General features: G+C 41.0%; 1 protein-coding gene and 1 long non-coding RNA gene across 4 annotated transcripts in view; one reads left to right on the forward strand and one right to left on the reverse strand.

The window, feature by feature from the left end:
* nfatc3a (nuclear factor of activated T cells 3a) overlaps positions 1-23,619 on the forward strand; it is a 62,325-nt gene that overhangs the window by 4,504 nt on the left and 34,202 nt on the right. The window contains exons 1-3 of one of the 3 annotated variants that reach the window (XM_032520944.1): positions 3,044-3,206; positions 12,082-13,264; positions 18,904-19,066. In XM_032520944.1, coding sequence (XP_032376835.1) covers positions 3,185-3,206; positions 12,082-13,264; positions 18,904-19,066 — 1,368 coding nt within the window. In that variant the 5' untranslated portion in view covers positions 3,044-3,184. Of the gene's footprint in view, positions 1-3,043; positions 3,240-12,081; positions 13,265-18,903; positions 19,067-23,619 lie in introns of those variants that run through there. The other 2 variants (XM_032520953.1, XM_032520935.1) reach the window with 2 other exon arrangements.
* LOC116692599 (uncharacterized) lies at positions 9,001-16,894 on the reverse strand. Its single transcript, XR_004332733.1, has 3 exons — positions 16,758-16,894; positions 13,170-13,172; positions 9,001-9,014 (listed from the first exon to the last, which is right to left on the reverse strand). It is a non-coding gene; the product is annotated as an uncharacterized LOC116692599 (long non-coding RNA).

The raw sequence follows: 23,619 nt of genomic DNA on the forward strand, positions 1-23,619 counted from the left end.
TATGGAAGCCGGTTCCTCATGTTCATAACAAATCTTTCTATAAGCATTGTTTGTTTTAGATATATTCCTGTCATCAGCCATTCTTTAATGAACAGCCCTCTATATTTGCTTACACGGTATTTAACTCTCACCCAGCTGTCAATGTCTACCTGTCTTTAAACGTTTCCACTTGCATATGTGAACGGGATTAAAAAGTGTTTTTTTTATCAAAGAGTTGCTTTGTTCAGGTAAAATATTCGATCCGGTTACTGCCTATTTGCTATTGCTGCTATTCATAGGGTATGTATCAAGCTTACCCGTGAGTTTTACTCACATTATGTACATGCGTTCATGAAAAAAAGTCCCTCGAGAGTTCACTAATAAAAGGTACTTATTGATTCTGCTTAATGTTGGCCATAAATAAACCAAAACATAGTATCTTGCATTTTTTTTACTATAACATGTCCAGCTCTTTAGACATATCTTCTCACAATTCAAAAAATGTAAGCATTCACAAAGTATTTGTTCATGTAATGTTTGTGTTAAAAAAATGTATCTCACTGTATTATATATTATTATATTTATATATATTTGTTTATTTTTTTATATTTCAATATAAAGGCTTCTAAAAGGGTAAAACACTAGTATGGCTACTGCATAATGCCTGGCCTGCATTAAAATATTTTTCAAATCTTAGTAACAGTTTAAAATGTTAGAGACCCCACATATAATGACATGTAATGATAGATTTAACAGTTTTGTTCCTATAGTCTGTGGAGAGCAACAATTTGGACAGCACATCACACACAAACAGATTCCATTCACATCTCAAAACAGTAAATCTTGCGCAGTCAAACATGACGTTAGAGTATACAAACATGGCGACGACGGAAGAACCGCTCTGCCTTGGCTGGGCTTCTGCGGGAGATCGGTGCCTGTATAGAGGTTACCCACTTATAACGACAGTTAATGAATGATGAGCGCCACTCTCCCGCAGAAACCAGGTCGTCCTGGTGAGTGTGAGCTAACTGTGTGTGGAGCTTAAAAAAGCTCTGTTTGCTGTGTAGCTGTTAGCGCTGTTAGCGCTACCCGTTTCCTGCACCCTCAGTCTCCCTTCGGGATCAGTTGATCAGCGGTATGAGCTTCGTATGAGCATCACTTTCCTACAGAAGTCCAGCAAGACTAACAAGACTAGACTGTGTCCTTAGCCTTCCCCTCATACAACAGTATATCAGATCGTGAATATTGAACATGGTTAATATTTGGATTTGAAGTCAGTGCGGCCAAGATGGATTTCCAAGCAGATCGAGGGATGTAAAAAAACACTCTTTTTAACAAACTGCACACCACAGGAAAATCTGGCAAGATAATCTTTAGAACCATCAAAAAATCTGGGCTAATGCTGACAATTTTCTAGACGCGGAAATCAGCTTGATTCTCATGTGGTGTATACCCTCCATAACAACTATTACCCCCATAACCAAATAGCTATTAATGCAAAACAGCTATTACCTACAATTAACTTAAACCCCCAAGTATGAATTTATGCAAATCCTTTTGTTTTGAGATATCCACCTGTGAAAGTTCTGCCACCCTCTAAATACAATGGAGGTTCATGGGATTTCATTTGTGCCCCTCAAAGCACAAAAACTTTGAAAAACATAACGGCAACATGTCATTTGTAATTGTGTGAACTCTATGGCTGTTTCCATTAATATCATGTCACCATTGCTTGTTCTCTTATTTTACTTGTTTTCTGCAGTAACCTTTGCCCGTGGTGGTTGAGCTCAGCGCTTTTTTCCTTTTTAATTCGTCACTTTAGGCCGAAAAACCCACTTAGGCGGCCTCCCGTAGATTTACATAGGCAGGGGAAACCACGGGTTAAGAGGTTTGTAAGTTGTGTTTTGAGTACCTTTATGCATAACGGCTGTCAGTCCCAGACCTTTTCACTTCGTAGCTTACAGCAAATTATCATTGTGAAACGAACGGCACTGATAGACACCTGTGTGTGTTGCTTGTTACAGACGGTGGCCTCACACTTGCTTTCATCTATAGTATCAAACGGGGTAAGCTTAGTTGTACATACTTATTAAAGTACATATTTTCCCTCCACTGTTTTTGATTGTAGTTTCATATACGAAAATAGCACAATCTATCTTACAAAATGTTACAATGTTGATTTGGGCTCATCCCTTATAGTACCACTTACTCCATTTGTGATAGAGTGTCTATTGTAAAGTAGTTGTGTGAGTGTAAAAAATAAGGTTTTGGTGAGTTAGGGTGATGCACGAGCATTGGTCTCATTGGGTGTTAGAGGTGGTATGAAGCATGGGGGCAGAAATGCCCTTTATGGGTGGCAGAGTAGTACATCCATTGCGGAGGTGTCTGGCTTTCTGCCTAGACATGCCATGTGGGGTTCAGATAGCAGGGTGGAATGAAAGGAGAGGAAGGCACACTGCTCTCTAGCTGATGCTAAGGGGAAGATGAGATGTTTTTGTTGACCCACTCTCCTTGTCTAGACCTTTCTCTTTTCTTTTGGTACATATATTGACTTTTTTGTCCCAGCTTTTACTTATCTCACAAATTGAAAGAATTTGTGCCTTGTTGGTCGCCACTATACCAGCACAGAGCATTTATGTAGACTCGCCACCAAGACGACGAGGCGTCTTTCCTTTCTCACTGCTTTCACAGGATGTGAGACAGACCACCAGTGATATCAGAGAGACTGATATAGGCTAATGAAATCTCCAGATGCCAGCAGTCACCACAACCTCTTAGTGACTAGTCAGGTTTGATTTTGTCTTATTAACATGCTGTGACATTTCTTGTACCTGCAGGGTTGTCTTTGTCATGCTCAGAAATGAAGGTATGTCAAGGCACATTTTTAGCCAAATGAAATGATCAAACTGAGAGCAGCTAGTGGAGAAAGAAATGTTGCCCCTTGTCTATGTAGTTGTCATTGTTCTGCTTCTCTGAACCAAGAGCTCGATCCTCTCAGTCCTCGTCGTGGGAAAGACTGAAATTACATCGCTCTCATGGTGGACTATTTTGAGCTCCCAAAGAGAGTGGCAGAGGGCAGGCAGCAGGTTCTAGTGACTCGTTTGTACTTAGTGCAGGAGAACCCCTCTCGTCCCAGGACGTCTACAGCCTTCAACGTTTTACTGTTCAAGCACTTTGTGATCTTTACGAGGAGAGGAGTGGAAGAATGCTGTGTGCCACATCACCAGGTGAGTGTGTGGGCACTCCCAGACTCTAACCAGGTGTGTTTGTGTGTATGTGCGTGCATGTGTTTGTTTAGACCTTTTATGTTGAGGGGTGGGAGCCACCACTCAAACAAGCAGCGGGCGTAGGAGTAAGCTGTCCTGAAGTGTTTTAGAAATTGTATAAACCTTCCTTAACACAACAACAGAATACATAGATTTTTTCATTGACATCAACATATGGCTATTTGGTTAGAGTAGGTCTCCAGTCTAAACTTAGAATACGTCCAACTTAAAAGTTTGCTTATATTGTTTCACATTGTATTCACAGCACCTGATTCCCACTTTGCTAATATGCAGTTAGCTTGAGTCTTTTTTGTCATTTTAATTGTGTAGCTTGTTGATGGTAGACATGCAGGACATTGATACTTAGTAATATGCATAGGTATATTAATTATAACAAAACTCACCACAAATTATATTAAAAAAAACTAATCAAAAATAACATCAAAGAAGAGACTAAAACATACAAACAGAGATAGACAGTGGAGTGTTTGATAGTTAAACAAGCCAATGTCTATAGACTTTGTAAATGTTTGAGAAGGCTTTAAAAAAGTCTAAGGACCTGCAGGTTCAAATACTTTTATGAAAATGTGAAAGACAGAGAGGTCAAAGATCAGACAGTCATGCATGAGGTCCCCATGTGGGGCTGGATTACCATGTGGATGCCCCCTAACCCTACTGAACCGAAGGGGTCCCAGCACCTAGTGTGATGAATGAGACGTTTGTTTCCCGGGGTGAGGCATGAGTAACTATGCGTGGCATCTGTCTAGTTTAAATTTAGTGTAACTGAAGCTACCGCTGGCTGCGCTGTATCAACATGTCAGAGGCTGCGTTACGGCAGAAAGAAAGCTGTCGAACTCCTGCATATGCGTTTTTAATTTTTTTTTTGTTCTCTGGTCCCCGTTTACTATAAGGTGTGGCTTGCTATGCAGGGATTAGGGTGGTTTGAATCCCATTTTATTTCAGGCTACCTTCAATGCCTTATTGCAGTCAGGCTTTGAACTGGCACCTCCACTCCATGCAGTCTTTCTTGTCCCACTCCCGTTATGTGTCCAATGATCAGGTGAGACACATAGTCACACATTCTAAATTGAGTTATCAAGGAACAGTGATTGTTGTGGTGTCCTTTATTGAAAAGGAGGTTTTAGATGGGACACATGAGATAATTAAAATAAGTGACTTCAGTTGTCATTTAAACTTGGGATTTACCAGTTAGATTTTAGAAGGGGGCAATGGCACACATTTTAGTGGGGGCCCATGTGTTTGAGTGGACCTTACTAAGTGGATCCCAATTGGAATGTGGACCATGTGGATTTTGACATCTGAAAAGGGCACACCTATTGTGTATAGATTTTTTAACGATATGAACTGCTGATCATTTTATGCACATTGTGCTCAAGAGAGAAACATGAATCAGGCCTTTTTAAACATGTATCCACTTGTAGAGTTGTAAAATAGATGGGAAGGAAGGGTTTCCCTGCTTTAAGAGTAGTTTCTTTTCTGGACATATTTCATTTGTGATTTTGGAGGGGGAAATGCTGTTTTCCTGTTTTTTCCTTGATTGTTTCCTGTTAGTTTTTTTCCCCTTGTTTTGTGTTGGCCTTTTTACAAACACCATAATGAGTAACAAGACTGCAATGGCACTCTCCACAAGCAGAGGAGATGGACCCTTTACTTGAGGACACTGCATTTCTTTTTACCACCTTACCCTATTGTCATCATCCATTCCCTTGCTGCACAAGCAACACAGATGATGGGAAGTGGTTCTGCTGGTACAGTTGTTTAACTAATCTGTGTGAAGGTGGGTCAAGGCCAGGAGGTTGGGGTGGCTATTGTTGACATGTGGCGATAAGAAAGGTGTACATAGGTGCATTCAAAACAATCTGTCCTATATGCTTATTTCTATGACTGGTATTACTTTATTGATGCTTGGATATTCCAGGAACATAGTGTATACAATATATTGTATAATAATCTGTACAGTTTGTCATGAACTTGGTTTGGGGGTATTGGTTGACACACTTGTGCATTTATCAGTGGTGTGTATATACAGTAGTCTCACTACTAAGACCCACAGTGTGTAAATGTCAACTCTTCTCTCGCTTGTCTCTCTCCGCATGGTATTTCTCTCTTAGACACTCTGTTTCTCTCGCTTTACCTCTCACGCACACAAAAGCTCTGTTTCCCTGTCTGTACCTCTCCCTTGTTCTCTTCCTTGTTCTCTCTCTCTCTCTGTCTCTTTCTCTCTCTTAACCCCCCGGCTGTCTTTTTTAGGCACATGCACAGTCAGCCCTGACAGATTGTTTAAATGTCACCCCTGCTGGCAGTAGCTTCTCTGATGTTATCTGCCCTGGGTTATTGCAGGCCATCAAGCGGCTTGTGTTCGCCTTAGAGGCCAATCATATGATGCACTGCAGCTCTCCTGCTCCACTGAAAACCAATACATACATAAACTGTCTGACACATTGTTTGCTTACATGCACACAAGAAACACGGTCATTGGGAGGAGCCAAGTTAAAGGGGGTGGCAGGAGGCTAAACCTGGTTACTCAAATACCTGGTTACCAGATGTCTCCTATACCCCCTACCTACCTTATGTTTTTTAACTAAGGCTGGCATTTAAAAAAAAAAGTAAATTTGTGGTATGTGTGCTACATTATGCTGTCACTGAGAGGACAAGCTCTTCAGTTTTTTCCTTCATTTGTGTGTGTGTCTGAATTTTAGAAGTGAGCTGGAGGAAATGACTACATTATTTTAAATCTAAGTAATGATATGTGTCCTGGGCTTTGTCATGCAATACATGTATGAAAAAGCCTAGAAAGTTTGGTTTTGGCCATTGATAGAGACTAGGTTTGGTCACAATATTAAATGTTAAATACCTTGATTACACCTTATGGGAAGACATGTCGTGCATAATATGGTGTTAGTCTGGTATTAAGTGTTGGATGTCGGAGAATTTTCTCCAGTCAAGTTTCCAAATAAAAACACTTTTATAAATGCCATTTAAATACTATTATTATGATTAAAATACAAGTATTAATCTCTCCTGGTATCTTTTTTAGAATACCAAATCAATGTACTCTAAAGGCAGTTAGGGAGGTGTTTGAAAATGATCTTCATACATTGGTGTTTATTTAGTTGAGGTGGTTACTTGGCACTCAATGTTTATCCCATAATGTTATCTCGGCATGAGATTGTTAATTAGGAGCTTAATTTAGCTGCCGGCATATGTTAACATTGGCTTAGGCTGCCATTGTTAAGCCTCTGCTTGCTGGTGAGTCTGCTGTGACGGCACAGGAAGGCTTTTTGATATTACCCTAACATTACATTACAGGATAAGACTGTTACACGGCTCTACAGATGTCAAATTAAGCTGAGACCCATACCTCAGGATTCTGCTTTATACAGTATGTACCATGCACCTCAACCTCAACTCTAAATAATTCGGGCATAGAGAATTTCCCTCCCACATATGTATTTCTCTCTCGCTCACTCTCACTAAATTGTATATGTACACAGATACCACATTTACAGGGATCATCTGTAGGTTTGGCACAGACACAGTCAGCAAGGTTTAGAGCCACAGGTGTACGCCAACCCTTACAATACATGTGTGCATATGCATCAGACACTGTGTTCAGAAATGTAGGCAACAAGCCAGCCACAAAGTTCCTGGAAAATCCACGGGGAAGGAATTTAATTTGCTTTTGTGAGCTCTGTTGGGAATCACTGCAAATATCTATATCAACCAAAATTTAAAAAAAATGTTTCATTCTAAAAAGGTTTTAAGACCTCTTGTGCTTGAAAAAGGGGTTATTGTTTAATGAAATTGTAGTTATCATTTCATGGATTAATCAAGGTATAGTGCTGGATATATAAGGTATTAACCAAAATAACCCAATTTGTGCGGTGTGACCCACACCGTCGGCAGTCATTGACCAAGATAATGGCTACAAGGGCCGACGAGAGGCGACGCCTCAGTTGGCCATCGCCTCCACTACTCCTTCGGGGAGGCAGCGGCTAGCTTACGTGGCTAATCGTGCTAACACGGTCAATAGTGCTAGCACAGCTAAAGGGATTTCTCACCAAGGCTATTGGGGAGGCCCATTGTGAACCCATCCCGTCTGCATTAGCCCTGTTCCCCGTATTAGCACGTAGCCATTAGTGAGCATGTCCAGAATGACAAGTGGCAGTCCTATTCCTAGATGTTGATCTGACAGTGTGAGCCAGCAGTCGGCGCCCGATTAACGAACCATTTCTTTGAATCTTTCCTCGTCGGAAGTTCCCAGTTTCCAAGTACAAACTTCACTTGGGCAGACGGGGAAAGACCAACCCCTGCTGACTGAAGTAAAAAGCGTCATTGCGCTCCATTGAAATTTAGGGCGGGAAAGTTGCCCCAGACACTCAGATGGTATTACTTGACCAAGCAGCAAATACAAGCACTTCATATGCTCAATCACCATAGTTTTAACTCACTTTTTGATGGGTAGGTACTTTCTAGATAATTAACATTAAAAAAATCTCACGGACAATAACTTACAGTAATTTCCCCATTGGGGACTAATAAACAAATTATCTTATCTTATCTTATCTTTAAGTAGTTAGAGGTTGCTCTTGTTCTACATACCACAGAAAAAAAACTTCAAATTTACTTTTTTAAATGTGTTAATTGATTATTTTATCGGAGTAAATACCTTTTACCCCATAAGACTTATAGTACAAAGCGTGTTGGCACACTTTTGCTCTGGTCTATTGGTCATCAGCTTTTGAGGAGGGCTGAAAGAGGAGACTGGGCTGAACACAAAGCCTTCTGTACAGGGGATGTAAGCAGAGCCTGCTCTAATCAACCTGCCTGCCCACCACAAAGGGAACCCTGGCTAAGGTTACACTTTAGCTCCAGCACCACATGGTGTTGGGGCTAGTGGGTAACCTAAGACAATAATATGTGTTGAGTTGTGCACTCATACATATACACACACATATACAACACTCACATATACCTATACGTTAAGTGTAAAAAGTCACAGGAAGGCACAGAGGCACAACCACAGGAACATAAATGCATCATACACCACCCGCCCTTTTATACCCGTACACACTAGGTCATGGGTGCACCAGCCCAAACCTTCCGCAGCTATGAACTTGTCATCTCGTCTGGGAGAGACAAAGCCTTCCCTACCTTAGTAGTACACAGGGCTTTGTCATAAATGTGGGCCTGTGTGTCACTGCCGGTCAGAGGACCCTGACACACTTTGCGTGCAGTGAGAGTAGGAGGAAGGAGGAACAAAGTCTCTACAGATTACCCTCCAAACGAGAATCCCCAGGCAGTGCGACCGGCCACTGCATGTTGAGCTTTCTGGAACCTTGCAGGGCTTTGCAACCAAGGCCTCTGATCACCTCTCCTCTCCTCTCCTCTCCTCTCCTCTTGTCCTAAGGTGACTAGTGTTTGGCTCTGACTTGGGGGTTCCCTATCTACCTCTCCTTTCCTCACACTGGAGTGTTTTATGTAGTAGGCTAATCTTATCTCAGAGCAAGGAGAGGGCTGAGGGCCAGGTAACATGGTCATCCCCTGTCTGATCCCTAACTGTACAACAATGTTAATTACCCCTCTTTACCATGTATTATGATTTGTAAAAAATGCAAAAGTAGTAGTCTTTTTTCCCCCTCACCAATAAGCATGAAGCCACTACAGAACAGAGACAGAATATGATGAATAACATGGCAAATAAAAATGATCAATTTCAACTTAGTATATTAAATGAACGTTATACCACTAACACTTTATGACAACTCAGCAGAGGGATTTCAAATCTGTTATTTGAGGAAACCAAAAAACAGACAGTCCAAAGACAAGTTACTGCTGTCAGTACTATCACTAGGCCAACACGGATATCCAATACAAAGTCCAAGACTCTCCCACACCATAATTTGTTTTAAGGTGTATATTTTGATTACTATCCAAACATAGTAAATAGTCATACATTTCCATTTTTGTTTTCTTCATGCAGTAAAAAGTTTTAAATCGACCATTGGTTGATTGGTAGCCAGTTGATTAGTGCAGCCCCAAAGGAAACTCATAAGCCCTGGACTCATAAGCCCTGGATGGCATCAGATGCTTGGTTGGACTTGAGTCTCTGCGTGAAGTTGAATGCTTTTTGTTGAGCTAAACCAAGTTTGTCAAGTTATGTTTTCAGCTAAGCAGCAATCCAGAAAAGCAAACGGCTAATTCAGAAAAACTCTTTCTAGCAAATGACAATTCATGTCTAACATGTGGCATTTTGCATTTAATTTACAAAAGACTCTTAAGAGAGAAGATCTCATAATGCAGGGATATTTATTTCTCTGTAATCCAACATGTATTCAAAAGGTCTCTCTAAATGAATTAGTCTCTAGGATAAGGGCTTTTAGAAGGAAGAATTAATGGAATGTTTATGTGTAAATCGCTGTCCTTCTTTGGCAAATTGTTTGAAAATGCTTTTAATCGGGATTTAGTTTTTTTTGAAAATGTAGTTTTTCTTCCTTTTTCTTAGTTTATAGAGGAAGAAGGAAGGACACTCATGAGATGGGTTTGCAGTAGCATCATTACGGTAGATAGGGAACATTTTACAACCCAGATAAAACAACAAAAACGCAATGGAATAAACCTATGTCACTATGAAATTAACATCATATGTTGTAAAGTGCAGGGCAGTTGATGGGAGAGGGTGCTTGCTGTGGTATGCCTCCCTCTGTTTCTTTCAACGTTCTTCTTTCTTTCTACGTTCTCTTGGTATTATTACCCAATTCGTAATTATTTTCTTTTCTCCTCACAACCTCTTTTTCTTCCTAACTACTCTGTTGTCCTTCTCTTGCTCCCCGTCAGTCAGCTGAATGCTGTCGTCAGAGGATCCTCTGCCGGGTATTGTGACAGGCAGACTGGGCCAGTGCGAAGTCGAGCAGCTATAAATAAAGAGCTTTCTGCTACTGCCTCTGTTGCTGCTGTTGGATAGAGAGGACAGCAGGGCAGAAACCTAACCTTTTTTACAAACTTTTTTGAGACCGCTTTTACTATCAGATTTGACAAAGCTGTCACATTACTGATATGTGGTTATCATTTAAAGTCAGAGGAAACGAATATGGGTGCTTAAATTAACTTATACCAAGTTATGGCCTATTTATCTGCGCTTGACAGTTAAACAGAGATTTTAGTTCTTGGCTATAAAACAAACAAACAAACAAAAAAGTTGTATTTATAGGCAGGTATACACTTTTAAGGAATAAAGGGAAGTGTAATGATTTCACAACCTTATACTGTACAGGCTAGACTGTGGTTTTAACTAAGCTAGATGTTTAATGAATGCTCATTGGCCTATATTTTTGCCTTGGTTGTTTGGTCTGAAAAATATGAATCATTTCCCTTTTCTTGTACAGAAGAAGTTGTATTCGTCATAGCTCAAGGCCAGAGAAAGGACATGACAGGAAGGCTGATGATACATGATGCTTGCTTTGTTTTACTTTTTATGCTATTGAAAATGGGTTATATGGTTTTTATTGTGTGTGTGTGTGTGTGTATTAGTTTTAGTTTGGTGTTTGGTGCTATGCAAAAGTAAGCAATACAATTATTATTTTAACGTTATGGCCTCTTCTCTACTTAATGTACAATACTTTGAGCTTGCCGATGTTACACACTGCCTGGTAGGGTTGGGTGCTGAAAGCCAGTGCGAATATATCAACTGGACTGAATTATTACAATGTCTCATTTAAATACCTCAAATACCTCTCTGGTACCCTGAAACAGACGTTAGAGGCAGCAGAAGCATAAATGCACGTGATGCTAGTTTACACTACTCTACACAAGTAACGTTCAGAAAAAAATGGGTTGTGCAGCAAAAGCTCGACCAGAGAGTCAGAGAGGCACATCTTTGGTGCTCTGCAGTGTAATCAAAACAGTGTTGTCAAAAGTTTATTAATAGGTGGGAACATTTCCTCACTGTGCCATCCCCTTGAGTTAAATGTCACAAGTGAAAATATGCATGCATATTTGCAATATGCAAAAATGCACTAGATGTTTTTGGACAAATCTCACTTTTCATATGATAATATAAAAGGTTTAAATTCCAATTGGTTACTAATGTGAAAATGTCTCTGCATGTGAAATTAAGTTTGTACATGTGAAACACTGGTTGGAGGGGTTACTCCCAATGGGAGCAGCAGAGCATATCCAGGAAGTTTATCAATAACCTCTAACAGAGTAGTGCCAATGTGGCCAGTGGGCTCTTGTATATTTGTTTGTCTGTGTGTGTGTGGGTGTGTGTGTATTCACAGCCTGTGCCGGATGACCTTTGGTATAAATAGCCTGCCGGTGCTAGCTGTGATGACAGCCGACAGCACGCATCGTTGTGTGAATTTGTTTCCTGAGTAGTGCTGTTCATCGGTTATCCCTCTTGGAACAATGCCTGTATGACTGCTTGCTACCCAGCAACACTCTGGCCTCTAATTTCCTGAAACTGGGCTCAATTGCAAGCGCAAACTCAGGGCGCAACTGCATATGGGTTTGCGACCAAATCATTATATGCCATTTTGGAAGACGCAAGCCTAGTCCTGGTCAGGATGAATACATTACAACTAGGAGGAATGCAGTATCAGCAGTTTGAGCAAATTTAATAGGCCTGTAGGAGACCCCAGACCACTTCTCTGTTCTGTTTCAGGAATCCCAAAGCACAAATGTACAGTGGCCCAAACAGTAATATACAATACCTTTGTACAATAAAGTCAAACTAAGAAACATTAAGGAAAAAGCAACAGTAAAAATATTCTCCAGATTGCTGTATCTTAATCTTCCCTTTCTTTTCTTCTCATAGATCTGGAGCCTGATGACAACACGTCGTTCTACATCCTAAATGTGGGCCAGCCCCAGTCTATGGTCACCAACCACCAGTCTATTGGCCTGCCTCGTCATGGCATGCAGTCCCACTCCCAGATCATCAGCACTTCCCCACGCCTTCACTCACACAAACCAGGATCTGTGCCTCCGGGCTATGGGGCACATGACTCCAAGTATGGCACCTCCCCTCTACTGCCCTCTGCTCCTGTGGAGGCACCAAAGGCCTTTGAGTGCCCCAGTATCCAGATCACTTCCATCTCCCCCAGCTGCCAGCAGGAGATGGATGCCACTGAGGAGGATCTGAGGGCCAATGTCCCTGATGGGGACTACCACGGTGATAGGCCCCTGTCCAGAGACCACCTGTATTTGCCGTTGGACCACTCATACCGGGACTCTTCGCTTAGTCCCAGTCCATGCAGCAGCCTCTCCTCTAGGAGCTGGTTCTCTGATGCCTCCTCCTGTGAATCATTCTCACACGTCTATGACGATGTTGACTCCGAGCTAAATGAAGCGGCTGCCCGGTTCACCCTGGGCTCCCCGCTTACTTCCCCGGGCTGTGTATCCCCTCAAACCAGTGGTGGGCTTTTGGAGGAGCAGCCCCACTGGCAGCATCATCACCCCGCCTTTGTGCACCACTCCCACTCCATCAGCCTGTCACCCCGACAGTCCCCCTGTCACTCGCCACGCACTAGTGTAACTGATGAAAATTGGCTTAGCCCGAGGCCACCTTCCAGGCCTTCCTCACGTCCCACCTCACCCTGTGGCAAGAGGCGCCACTCCAGCGCCGACATCTGCTACCCCGGCTCATTGTCTCCTCATCACTCACCCACACCCACGCCAGGGCCTTCACCTAGGGGCAGCGTGACAGAGGACACCTGGGTTGGCAGTCCTTCTGTAGGCATGTCACCCTTCCAGTGCTGCCCATCTGAGGCAGACATCCCATCCAAGACAAGGAAGACCTCACAAGACAGAACGTCTATGCATACTGGCAAAGGGGAACTGGGGCTGGATGACCAAGGAAATATGTCTCCTAATCTAGACTCTCCTTCAGACGAGGGCCTGCACAGCCTGAAGAAAGATGGTCCCGGGGAACAGTTCCTCTCAGTGCCCTCTCACTTCTCATGGAATAAACCTAAACCTGGTCACACACCTATATTCAGGTAAATTGAAGAGAATAAGCAGAATAAAGTAAAGGATTTAACTAATAACCATCTTTTCCAAAATAGCTCCACCTCACAGTTGCAGTTCTCAATTGGTTGAATTAACTTTATTTTGCAATCAATTTATTTTTTACTTCCTTATTGCATTTGAGAAAGAATAGATTCTTGATGGATTACATCCTTAAACTTAAAAATGTTTTTAACTTTTTGACAAAAACAGAAGGTAGTGTGGTGATAATTGCCTCTTTGTCATTGTTTTTGTGAATTATTAATATAATCACTGCTTGACAAGAGAACAATATGTTGTCAGTCTTAAAATCAATTTGTAGGTCAAGGCTAAACAATGAACCTCAGTGGTGAATGTTTTTATAGAGCGTTGTGAAGCGTCATAAAGATTGGAAGCCCTTTATGATCTAGGAGATAAGTGTCAACATTGAAATGCAGTAAACTTATATCAAATAGCAAGCCTGTTGATATAATACTGCAGATCAATGTTCAGTACTTGGGGAACTTTGAGCTTTGTATCAGCAGCATAAATCTGACTAAGTTACATTGCAGAGTCATTCAAGTCCACAAGTGTGGAGGGGGAACACAAAAACACACAGGCACAATCTCCACATTAAAGAGTGATGGGTGCAATCAGAAACTCACGATGGAGTTTTTAAGAGAAGAGTCTGCTCTCTGTTCTCCAATGTGTGCAGCAGATGAAGACATGGCCTTGTTTGTGTGCACTGGCCCCTAGCACTGTAAATCAGCACAAGGCACATATGTCAAGGGGACCACCACACACACACACACATACACACACACACACACACACACACACACACACACCTGCACATACACACAAACTTGTATAGACATAGCACAAACGCTTACTCACACAGACACACTCTCCAGACAATAACAGGGTGAAAGGGTCAGCTCTATGACCAGTCACCAGTTGACATTTGCATCCTTGCCCTTGTAAGTGAAATTTCCTAAGGCCACGACTAAGGCAGCAAAGAACACAGCACCTACAGTTCTTTTTTACTCTGCTAGTTTGTCCTACAGTATTCCCTTATACTCGTTACTACTAAAGTAACCGTACCATTGCCCAAATTATAGATGTGACTGACTCATGCATAGTCAGGTGGTGTAAGCTCGTGTCTGCCTTGAGAAAGAAGTTTGTTGAGTTGGCTGTGTGTGCATGCATATGCGTGTTTGTGGTGTTTTGTACAAATGGCGTAGGTGGAATGGGTGGACTTGGGTTAGAGTGGGTGGGATTAAAAATTGGTGGGGTGCCTTACTCCCTGAGCTGTTTACAATGTGATATTAACAGCACTCTTATGAGTTGGCTGCCAAAAGCTTTATTTAAACAAAAGATCAGTATTTCTGTATGGAAAATACAGTATGTGCTGCTCCAGTCAGTAAGCAGAACCCAGGCTATAATTTGTTAGCAAAAAATAGTTGAGTAAGTAATCACGACATGACTGGAATGAGTTAATGAACTATTAGTAGAACTACTGAAAACATGTAACTGAATGGGATATCTTTGGGACCAGAAATGCAGTTTTATTTGTTGGCCGCAGCAGGGGTAATAATGGTATTACTGGTTAGGTTGCTTATTGGTAAACCACAAGGCAATCAGTAGAGATGCACTGGTTTCCAGTAAATAAGTGTGATGATATAACGCTACAAGAAAACCATATAAACCCTGCATTGTTTGATATATATTTATGGATCTGTCTATATTGAAAATAAAATATGTTTACAAGGTTTCATTTAATAATCTCAAATGTGACTTGGCCTCACATTCATGCTGTGTAGATGCAAGATTATCTACTTCATTGGACTGAAAGGATGCTAGTGGGATGACTTTAGAGAAGACTAGGCGGGTTGTGGGACTATGATTGGACTGGGAGCCCAGACACCATGGCTTAGACATTTGAGAAAGGTTATGCTGTGTCAGGACATAGGCCACTGCTTCTTCTCTGCTCCGTCACAAAGCTCATATTTCCTCTGTCCTCCTCTACTTCTGTTACCGTAGCAGCCATGCAAACCCACACTTCCTGGGTGGTTATGTCATGACTGCCAGGAGGAAAACATAAGGGTTAGGAAGTTTCTGTCAGGTGAAAATCTTGTTTAAAAATCAAACTATTCAGACACGACAACAGACTATACATTAATTATCACGGTTACTCAGAACAGATGGCCATACAGTTAAAACTTTGTTTTGAAGCAGGGTATTATGTCAACCATCGTGATGACAACTATTTGTGGTAAACAGTATTTGCCTATAATTTAATGTAATTTGCTCAACCCTGCCGGTTAGTCTTGTCTATGTAAGAAGTTATAACCTAAAAGGGTTTTACATGACATTTCCATGTCATATGTGGGAGGAGAATCTGTAAAATGTAGCTCAGTTAGATTCCAAACAACAAGGCTGCATTTAGCTGCTCAAAACCTTTAGAAAATATCAGACACATGCCTTTTCATTTCAAAATGTAGTCTCTCCTTGATTTCGGTGCCAGCTTGTAGGGCAGTTTATGAAGTGAAATGTCTCCACTGAAAGCCTAACTCACATGTCTTTAATTCGGGCTGATCAGATCGGTCTGCACTTAGCCAGCACTTGATGGGCGTTTGGAAAGGAAATCATTAAGGGAGTCAGCCATGTTGGCTAAAACTTTACAAACTTTCCCTTAAGAATTATTTGTACTGTCAAAGATCTATCATGCAGTTTAGAATTCAGAGTGCCAGTAGCCAACATTGTGGTAAAGAGTGTGTAGCCTCTTGGACCATGAGACAGCTTGTGCAGCTGCAGTCAATTCACTGACTCAGACCTAACATACACAGTCATAGATGTAGTGACACACATACACATGCATACTAGGGCTGTAACGTTATGCGTTATGAAACCGAAATCACGACACTCACATCCACAAACCTGTGTTGCGGAGTGAAAAGGCGGAATCGCGATACTTCCAACTCCCAGTATTATCTTTCCACATCTTTAAATTACTATTAGTTGTTTTGGTGCCTTATCCCTTGTTGTTGGGTAAATTTAGCTAACTGTAAAGACGGCACAAACAACGGTAACGCTAACAGAGTTGTAACATTTTGTTGTTCTGACTTGTGTGCCTGGGTCAGTTTCTCAACGGTTTAGTAAACTGCCGTAAGCGTTCATAGCACCGGAGTTTAGTGCTGACTGGGTTTGGATTGCTGGCTGGCTGTTAGCTGGCTGGGGGCTGACTGTGGAAGTGTCCCCGGGCCGGGTCTGTTGTCAGCTCTCATCCCGACTGAAGCCTTACAGCGCCGGGAGAGACTGGTGTGCTAGCTAGCTGGCTAAATTACCGATAGATCAGTCGTCTATACATTTAACGTTACTGATACATTTGTGGGTTAGCCCAGAGTTGTCAACTGTGGTCAAAACAATCATACTAAAAATAACTGAGCATGTTGAACGATGTGGTAATCTTATGTTACCCACCAAGAATTAGCTAACGTTATAGACATTAGCATTAGCTACTTGTCAACCAGCACCTTTATAGTAGGCTAACCTTAAAGCAACACAAAAGCCCTTTTGCTCTTCAATCCCTCTACAGGTTGGGAGCGGAATTGTCCATTACTGTTACCATTACCAATATTCTTATGTCTCATTACAAATGAGTTAATGAACCACTCTAACGATTTTGGAAACATTATTTTAAGGTACAAAAAAATCTTTGGTGTTGGATTGATCAATATTGAAATCAATCAATATCAATAAATAAGGTCTCTTTTGTATCCCTGTGTTGCAAAGTGGGATGTAATCAACAAGAAAACAATGCCATGTGGTAGAAAATAAAAAAATAAAAATAAAGAATCGAGATTTGTATCGAATCGTGGATCAAAAATTGTGATACAAACTGAATCGTGGGTTTGGTGTTTCGTTACAGCCCTAATGCTTACGCACATACACAAACACACACTGTTTAATTTTGTGATTGTGTATACTGCTGTGCTAAAAAAAAAACAATGGCCCGTTGTATCTGCTGCCAGACAAAACACCTGGATGACACACATACGGCTTGTGCTGCTCTACAGTAACATCTAGGATCTGGAATAATGAATTCTGTTACACCGTCAAGATGTGACAAAAGTTTACGTTGTGGCTTTTACTACAATCTACAGAAAGTACCTCATCAACTACAGATATTACAGAGTAGAATAAAAAACAGTATTAAATAAGCAGTAAACCAGGAAATCTTAGCAAACATACATAACCAAACTGTAGATTAAGCATCTTTTAGGAATATGTTTTGGTAACATTTGAAGATTTGAAGACATACATTTGGACCAGATTACCTCATATTATGGGAGTTTGGAGATGTTGCACTATTCCATTACGTTTAGTGGATTGTGGGGATTGTACTTGAATATAATGAAATAAATTATAATTGACATAAAATATATAGAACAACTTTTATAAAAGGTAACGGTTTGGTTAATGGTTGATGCCAGAATTTACAGGATGTTTTGGGGATAAATTGATCTAATTCACTCAGATGGAGAGATCCGGTTTCTCTGTGGAGAAGGTTGTTGAGTTGTTGTTTTTTGGAGTGCAGCTGTTCAAATAGGATTGTGGCCTAGACAGATTAAAAAAAAAAAAAAAAAAAAAAAAAAACACAGTGCCAGCTCCTATGGTGTAAAAAAACAAACAAAAAAAACACTTTTTTACACACACACACACACACACACACACTAATTTACTCACTGTCTGACACCAACCATCCGTTCCCTGACCCATACTGAAGACTCAGAAACAAAAACCCCTGGAGAAAATGATTCAACCTTAAAGTCTAAACCTGGGTGGCCGGTAAGCTCAGTTGGTAGAGTGACCGTCCATGTGTGGAGGTTTGCTCCTCGGCGCAGCGGCCCTGGGTTTGGATCTGAGCTGCGGCCCTTTGCTGCATGTCATTCCCCATCTCTCTCCTCTTTCATATCTTCAGCTGTCCTGTCAAAAATAAAGGTGGAAAATGCCCAAAAAAGATCTTAAAAATAAATAAATAAATATCTTAACCTGCGCTTTTACAAGTGGTATGTTAAAGAACAGGATTAATGCATGTGGGCATTCTAGTAATTCACTGTCTAATAGGGGAAAATAAAATTGCATGTTATACCCCCATCTGACACCTACTTATTATGCTTTTCTCAGACCATGACCGGGGAATACCACCTTTTCAGCTTTTGGATGTTTTTAGACAGCCTTAGGATCGTCATCAGCCATAAAGTAGAAAAAGAAGTTGTCTTGCTTGACCCTACTCTGTGGTATTACAGTGATTTACATACTGTATGCACAGAACATTTTGAAATATGGAAAATGTGAAGGCTCAAGCAGATTGTCTGAGGAAAATTTATACTTTTCAAGCTGTTGATATTTTCTTTCTTCATTAATAATAAGATTCCGTTCTCTCAGTCTTACACTCCAGGTCAGTTTTTGGCATGTTCTTCAACCACAAAACTTTCCACTTTATGCATTAAAATCAATCTTTTTTTTAACACAACACTGTATGTGATAATGGTTTCATACCAAATCTCTTCTTCCTCTTTGTGTGTGTGTGTGTGTGTGTGTGTGTGTTTGTGTTTATGTGTGCATGCTTGTGGTATTCTCTCTTTAGGACCTCCTCACTGCCTCCTCTAGATTGGCCACTGCCAAGCCAGTTTGGCCAGTATGACCTGAAGATAGAGGTTCAACCCAAAGCCCACCACCGAGCGCACTATGAGACTGAGGGCAGCCGAGGAGCCGTCAAAGCAGCATCCGGTGGCCACCCAATTGTCAAGGTAACATATTTTGGGTATTTCCCCTATTGTCTGAGGCACATACTGCTGCTCTGCCAAAAAAATCCAAAACCATTTTGTAATTTAACCTTAAAACGGTGAAGACCATTACCCAAATGCTGACAAGCCTCATGGTAAAAAACACTTATCCTGAACCAAAATGACCAAAATCTCTTTTACAGCACATTAACTCTGGTTTTCTGCTCCATTAAACAAAATACAAGCACCGATGTCCCTACCATACTGAGGATTGCATTTCTCTCTGAGGTCAGGAGGACTGATTAACTGTCTGGGTTAACATGATGCTGCTGGCCATGCATTAGTTAAGTGAGACCCTGTGCACTGAGCACTTGCCATCCACCTCCCACTGCGTTAACCACACAGCTCTATTGCAGCCTAAGCTGAGCCGATTGTATTTGCTGAATTTAACGATGGCTTCCTGAGAGATTGAGACTGTTTTCCAGTTTGCAGGGATTGCCGTCTTCACAGTTTACACAGGGCGACATCCTTCATACTCACAATACAGATTGTATTGCAGTATTTGAATGATAAAAGGATCTTCTCCTACCTCAGAAGTTGCAGGTTTTCAGCAGCTACCTTTAATCTACCGATAGCTGTTGCTATGCCTACATCGTTGGACTGTAGATAAGTAATTGTTCAGCCTAGCTCAAACATCAGCTGACTGTTGTGAATGAGCATTTTCATTAATGCTGATATTGAACTTAATGAACGAACATTACCTTTAGGGTTTTATTTAACATATTTGCATGTGTGGATTGTCACATGGATCCTCTCCTGCAGCAAGACTGTCAGTCAACCTGTTAAGGCAGGAGGACAAACACACAGCTGAGAGCTTTCACTATAGTCCAGTCAGTGGCCCTGTCATTTGATAGCACTTGTGAGAGAATGGGTTAGCCTGCATAGAGCTTTGCCTCCTTTTCTCTCCAAGCCAGTGAGAGATAGAAAGATATAAAGACAGAGATAGACAGAGAGAAGGGGGGGGGGGGGGGGGGGAGCATTAGCGGATTTCAGTCACATTAATTTTTTAACACAGTGACAAGCTTCCTTTATGTGTATGGTTAGGATAGGATCGGAACCTTAGAGCTGGATCATGACCATTGTAGTAGCACCTAACAATGGCTGACTTCAGACTGACAGTTTGGTCAGCTGTCTTATCAGCCCAGTAGGATTACGGGTTCAACATCCTCCGTTTATCTTGCACACTTGCATCTACTTTACCAACTTTGCCAAGAAGACAACCTCATTTTTTCTCATATTTTGTAGATTTGAATAAGCATTTTGTCTAAATAACTAAATGTTGTGCGTCTGGGTAGCTCACCTGGTGGAGTGCTCAACCATATATGGAGGTTTGCTCCTCGACGCGGCGGCCACGGGTTTGACTCCAACCTGTGGCCCTTTGTTGCATGTCCCCCCCCCCCCCCCCCCACCTCTTTCATGTCTTCAGCTGTGTAAGTAAAATGCCGAAAAATAATCTTAAAAAATAAATAACTAAATGTAGATGGAAGTGTGTCATCTTGTTGCTATTGTTATGCTTTGTTTGTTCATGGCTATAAATACAGTATAGTATTGGTCCCCTTGTGCACCATTACCCCACATGAAAAAATCTGTCAAAATAAAGGTTCTTGAAAATGTTAATATAAATCTTTAGTAATACATGTAAAAATGCAATGGACAGCCACATTTATGTATAATTATTATTATTATTATTAATTATTGTTTATTTTTTATTGGTTGCGGGCAACATGTGTTGTCATTGCTCGGGACTAGACATGGTAAGTTGGTTTGTCCTTAGGCCAACTCAGTCACCCCTCATTGTGCACAATATACAGATACTACTAAAGCTGTGGACACAAAATGTCCTGAAACAACAAGGAAACCCAAATTACTGCCATTTGTTGCTTTAGAAACAGCCTATATCCTTATGCATTCAGTCATGCAGGCTCCCTCCAGGCCAATCATTAACCATTTCAACCTCAGATAGACCAAGATTCTATCCTGCCATATGTGACGATGCATAATTTAGCTGTCAAATGTTTTCAACCTTAGCGTTTGCCACGCTTGCCCCCATTCCTCATCCCCAGAGGGAATTATTTGGCTATAGCAGTGCTTTCGGTTTTAGTGTGGTGTGAAGACATCAGACTCGGTTTGTTAGCGCCCAACTTTTCTTTTGTTTTATGTTATTATGGTTATGAGTTTTTGATGGGCTAAATCTAAAGCAACTCCAAAAACTGCTAATCACAGTTTAGATCAAGGAGGCAAAAACAGATGATAAGACACAAGAGAAGTTAAGTTTGCTATGTGTGTTTTAAATGTATTTTTTAGATTAATTGCCTTACAATATATTTCCTATAAAATGATTTTGCCAGATGCCTAGACCTGTATAGATAGTTGTATTGTTATAAAAAGTGAAAGAAGTCCATGCTTCTTCTCTAAACATTCTTTAGCAACGAGCTGCCACTACCAGTGCTGAAAATGAAATATATTTCTGCTGGAACGCACTTTCATGATCACATGGGCAAACAGCAATGTGTTGTCACACGGACAGAGGGATCAGACAAAGTGAGAGAAGCACACACACAACATTTGCTTGCCGCGAGCAGCGGTTTGCAGAGCCCTGTGAGGGAAAATGTGTGGGTGAAAACGTTTTATGAGGGAGGATGTGGGTAAGTGAGTTTGATTGATTGTTTTAAAAATTTGATTATAGAGTACATGTGATAAATGTAAGAACTCTTTACATCATTCTGTGTTCAGCTATTAAACATACCGCTCCATTCTTTTCAGTGTGGTGGCATTACCACAGATTGAACTCAAAGTAACAAAAACTTAATGCTGCAGAATAATTTTAGTATAAACTCACACAACCCACCTTTGTGTCTTTTTATAGTGTAGCCACTGAAAAAAAACATTCAACAGTCAACATAAAATGCACAGCTGGCTTGTGCTATGTGATAGTATCAGCACTTGTCCAGCAGGTCTAACAGTGAGTCTTCGTTTACTAAACACCCAGTCCTCTATTGTTGGTCTTCTTAGCCGTTTTTTGATGCACTGTGCAAAAAAGTACCATATTGAAAGGTCATTTCTTCACCCTGTGATGTCATTATTGTTTTTACAGAAACACCAAAACCAACACATACACATTGTGCTTTGTATTATTGTTTGAGGTTATCAGAAGAACACAATTTGAGATGCTGGATATAAGGTCAGACCTTCGTTCAAATAAAATAAAAAACATCAAACGGCAAAAGCATAAACGACAGCAAAAACATGGGACATTATATATTATATTGGATGGAAGAGGGTCAGAGCAGTTGAAACCGTTAACAAGCTTGTACGTATTGTGTGTTCCAGGTGCACTGTAGGTGTTCAGCAAGCTTTTTTCTGGAGGCTGAAGGACACTAAGGCCAAAGTGTGAATGCTGCTTCTCTGCCACAGAATTTGAATAGATAGATTGGACATGTTTTACTCCATTTGCCATACGACAGACATTAACAATTTTGGAGGGCAAAATTAACAACTTTTGTATGATGGCAAACATGGGTATATAGTGAGAGGTCTAAAAAACAGATCAGGTGTTCAGCAAGAGCAACTTGCTCTTTCTATGGATTGTAATTCTACAAGCTTTCATTCACCTTGGGTCTTGACTCTGGTGGTGTGATGTCACCATATGATGGCATAGCTGCCATCTGGATATGGTGATGACTTTCTTTTGTGGCTGCCCTGCTGCCCAGATCAATGCACCGCTGAGCTGCTGTGTCACAGAAAAACAAGACAATATTTGAGGCTGTAGTGCTGGTCTAGTTTACATATGTTACATCTCTAAAAATGCTTGTGTTGTTCTGTTAGTGTGTATGAGGAGGAAGAGTAATTATAATGTTTTTCTCCATGGTGTCTTAATCCCTAAATTATTCTGGTAATGTAATTAGGCTAGTTGGGCAAAACCCAGTTTGCATTAGGCAGAATGAGGGCTGTGTCTGTTGTTTGTCACTGGATACATTTGATTTCTTCATCCTCATCTTCATTGCCTGTTTGAAGTCTGCAAACTAGGATTTCTTGACACAGACATTTGTATTTTGGGACAGTACAAAACCCACAGTGACAGAAAAAATGGAGGGTGAAGTGCATGTGGTGGTAGCCAATAGTGAAATGCTGAAACTGTTGTATTATGACACGACCCCCCCCCCCCCCCCAAAAAAAAAAAAATCAAGGTTTGTATGAAAATCGTGGGTCAAAAATCGTGAACAGAATCGAACCAAAGTTTTTGTGAATGGTTACAGCCCTACTCTCTATTCTGCCAAGGACCAATACATTGCTTTCCTGTGTTTGGCCAACTATTAACTTTTACCTGTATGTGGGAGGCCCAACAGGTGTTTCACTGATCAGATTGTGGTCACGCAAACTGTGGAGCTACTGGCTTTTTGTTTTCGGGCTCTTGGTTGTGGTCATGTTTTGAAACTCGAAATTCTGTAATAGTAACTTTAAATTTCACCTGTAAAATGTTCTATTTTTAAACTGTAAAAAATGTAATAGCTGGGTTA

Source organism: Etheostoma spectabile, chromosome 1 (genome assembly GCF_008692095.1).
Source record: "Etheostoma spectabile isolate EspeVRDwgs_2016 chromosome 1, UIUC_Espe_1.0, whole genome shotgun sequence".
In the NCBI taxonomy this organism is placed as follows: Eukaryota; Metazoa; Chordata; class Actinopteri; order Perciformes; family Percidae; genus Etheostoma; species Etheostoma spectabile.